Source organism: Geospiza fortis, unplaced genomic scaffold, assembly GCF_000277835.1.
Source record: "Geospiza fortis unplaced genomic scaffold, GeoFor_1.0 scaffold97, whole genome shotgun sequence".
Classification (NCBI taxonomy): Eukaryota; Metazoa; Chordata; class Aves; order Passeriformes; family Thraupidae; genus Geospiza; species Geospiza fortis.
Window position 1 is genome coordinate 2,521,085 of NW_005054343.1, and position 927 is coordinate 2,522,011.

The 927-nt window shown below is 59.2% G+C and overlaps 1 protein-coding gene across 1 annotated transcript in view; it reads left to right on the forward strand.

Annotated features, from left to right (window-relative positions):
* OGFOD1 (2-oxoglutarate and iron dependent oxygenase domain containing 1) overlaps nt 1–927 on the forward strand; it is an 8,592-nt gene that overhangs the window by 965 nt on the left and 6,700 nt on the right. Inside the window, exons 2-4 of the mRNA XM_031058391.1 lie at nt 85–230; nt 327–373; nt 826–926. Of these exons, the coding sequence (XP_030914251.1) occupies nt 85–230; nt 327–373; nt 826–926 (294 nt within the window). The remainder of the gene's footprint in view (nt 1–84; nt 231–326; nt 374–825; nt 927) is intronic.

Sequence of the window (927 nt, forward strand, 5' to 3'; positions counted from 1 at the left end):
GGGGCCCGCGGGGAGCGGCTCCAGCACGGTACGGTACGGCGTGGCGCGGCTCCCCGCCCCTCACCGACAGCCTTTCCCTTGCAGATGCGGTGCTGCTGGAGCCGGCCCCGTTCCGGCACTGTGTCATTCCCGGTTTTCTGGTGGGCTCGGCTTTCGCGGAGGCGCTGCGGGATGAGCTGCTGGGTCTCGATTTCCGCGGGCGGCGCAACGACCTCCTCTCGCTGCAGCAGGTGGGCCCGGGGCCGAGCTGAGCCGGGCCGGGCCGAGCTGCTCCTAGCCGAGCCACCCTAACCCCGTCCCTTCTTCTCTTCCATGGGCCGCCGCAGTCCGAGGAGCTGGGGGCAAGCCCGGAGCCCCATATCGCTGCTCTGAGGTAAAGCGGGCTCGGGGCTTTGTCCCACTCTGTGGTGGCTCCGCAGGGAAGGGGAGTGTGGGATGGGCCTGCGGCGTGGTCGCCTTCTGCCCCATACTCGGGCCAAAAACCGGCCCTGGAGCGCTAAATCTTCTCTGTACTTGCCATGGGCACTGAAGTCTGTTCAGCTTTCATCCATAGTCAGCTCTCCTGTACCTGTCACCTCTGAAACGCTTCGCGGTGCACCCTCTGACTGGTTGCGCGCTTGCTGCTGGTTATTGCCAGCAGTGCTGTGAGCACTGGGCTGTTTTCCTGGCCAGCACTTGTGTAGTTCTACAGAAACACACTGTCAGTCACAGCAACAGCACCTGTAACTGTTTAAACAGTTGGCAGGAAGGCAATAAATTAGTTTAGTCTGTGATGATATGTTTTATAACACAGGAGGACACTTACTTGTGTGCTTATCTTCTCAGGCATGCTCTGTGTGAAGAATTCCAAGTGTGGCTTTCTGCTGTGACCCAGATAGAGCTGGAGCCAACTATTGACATATCCTGTGCTAAATATGAATATACTGG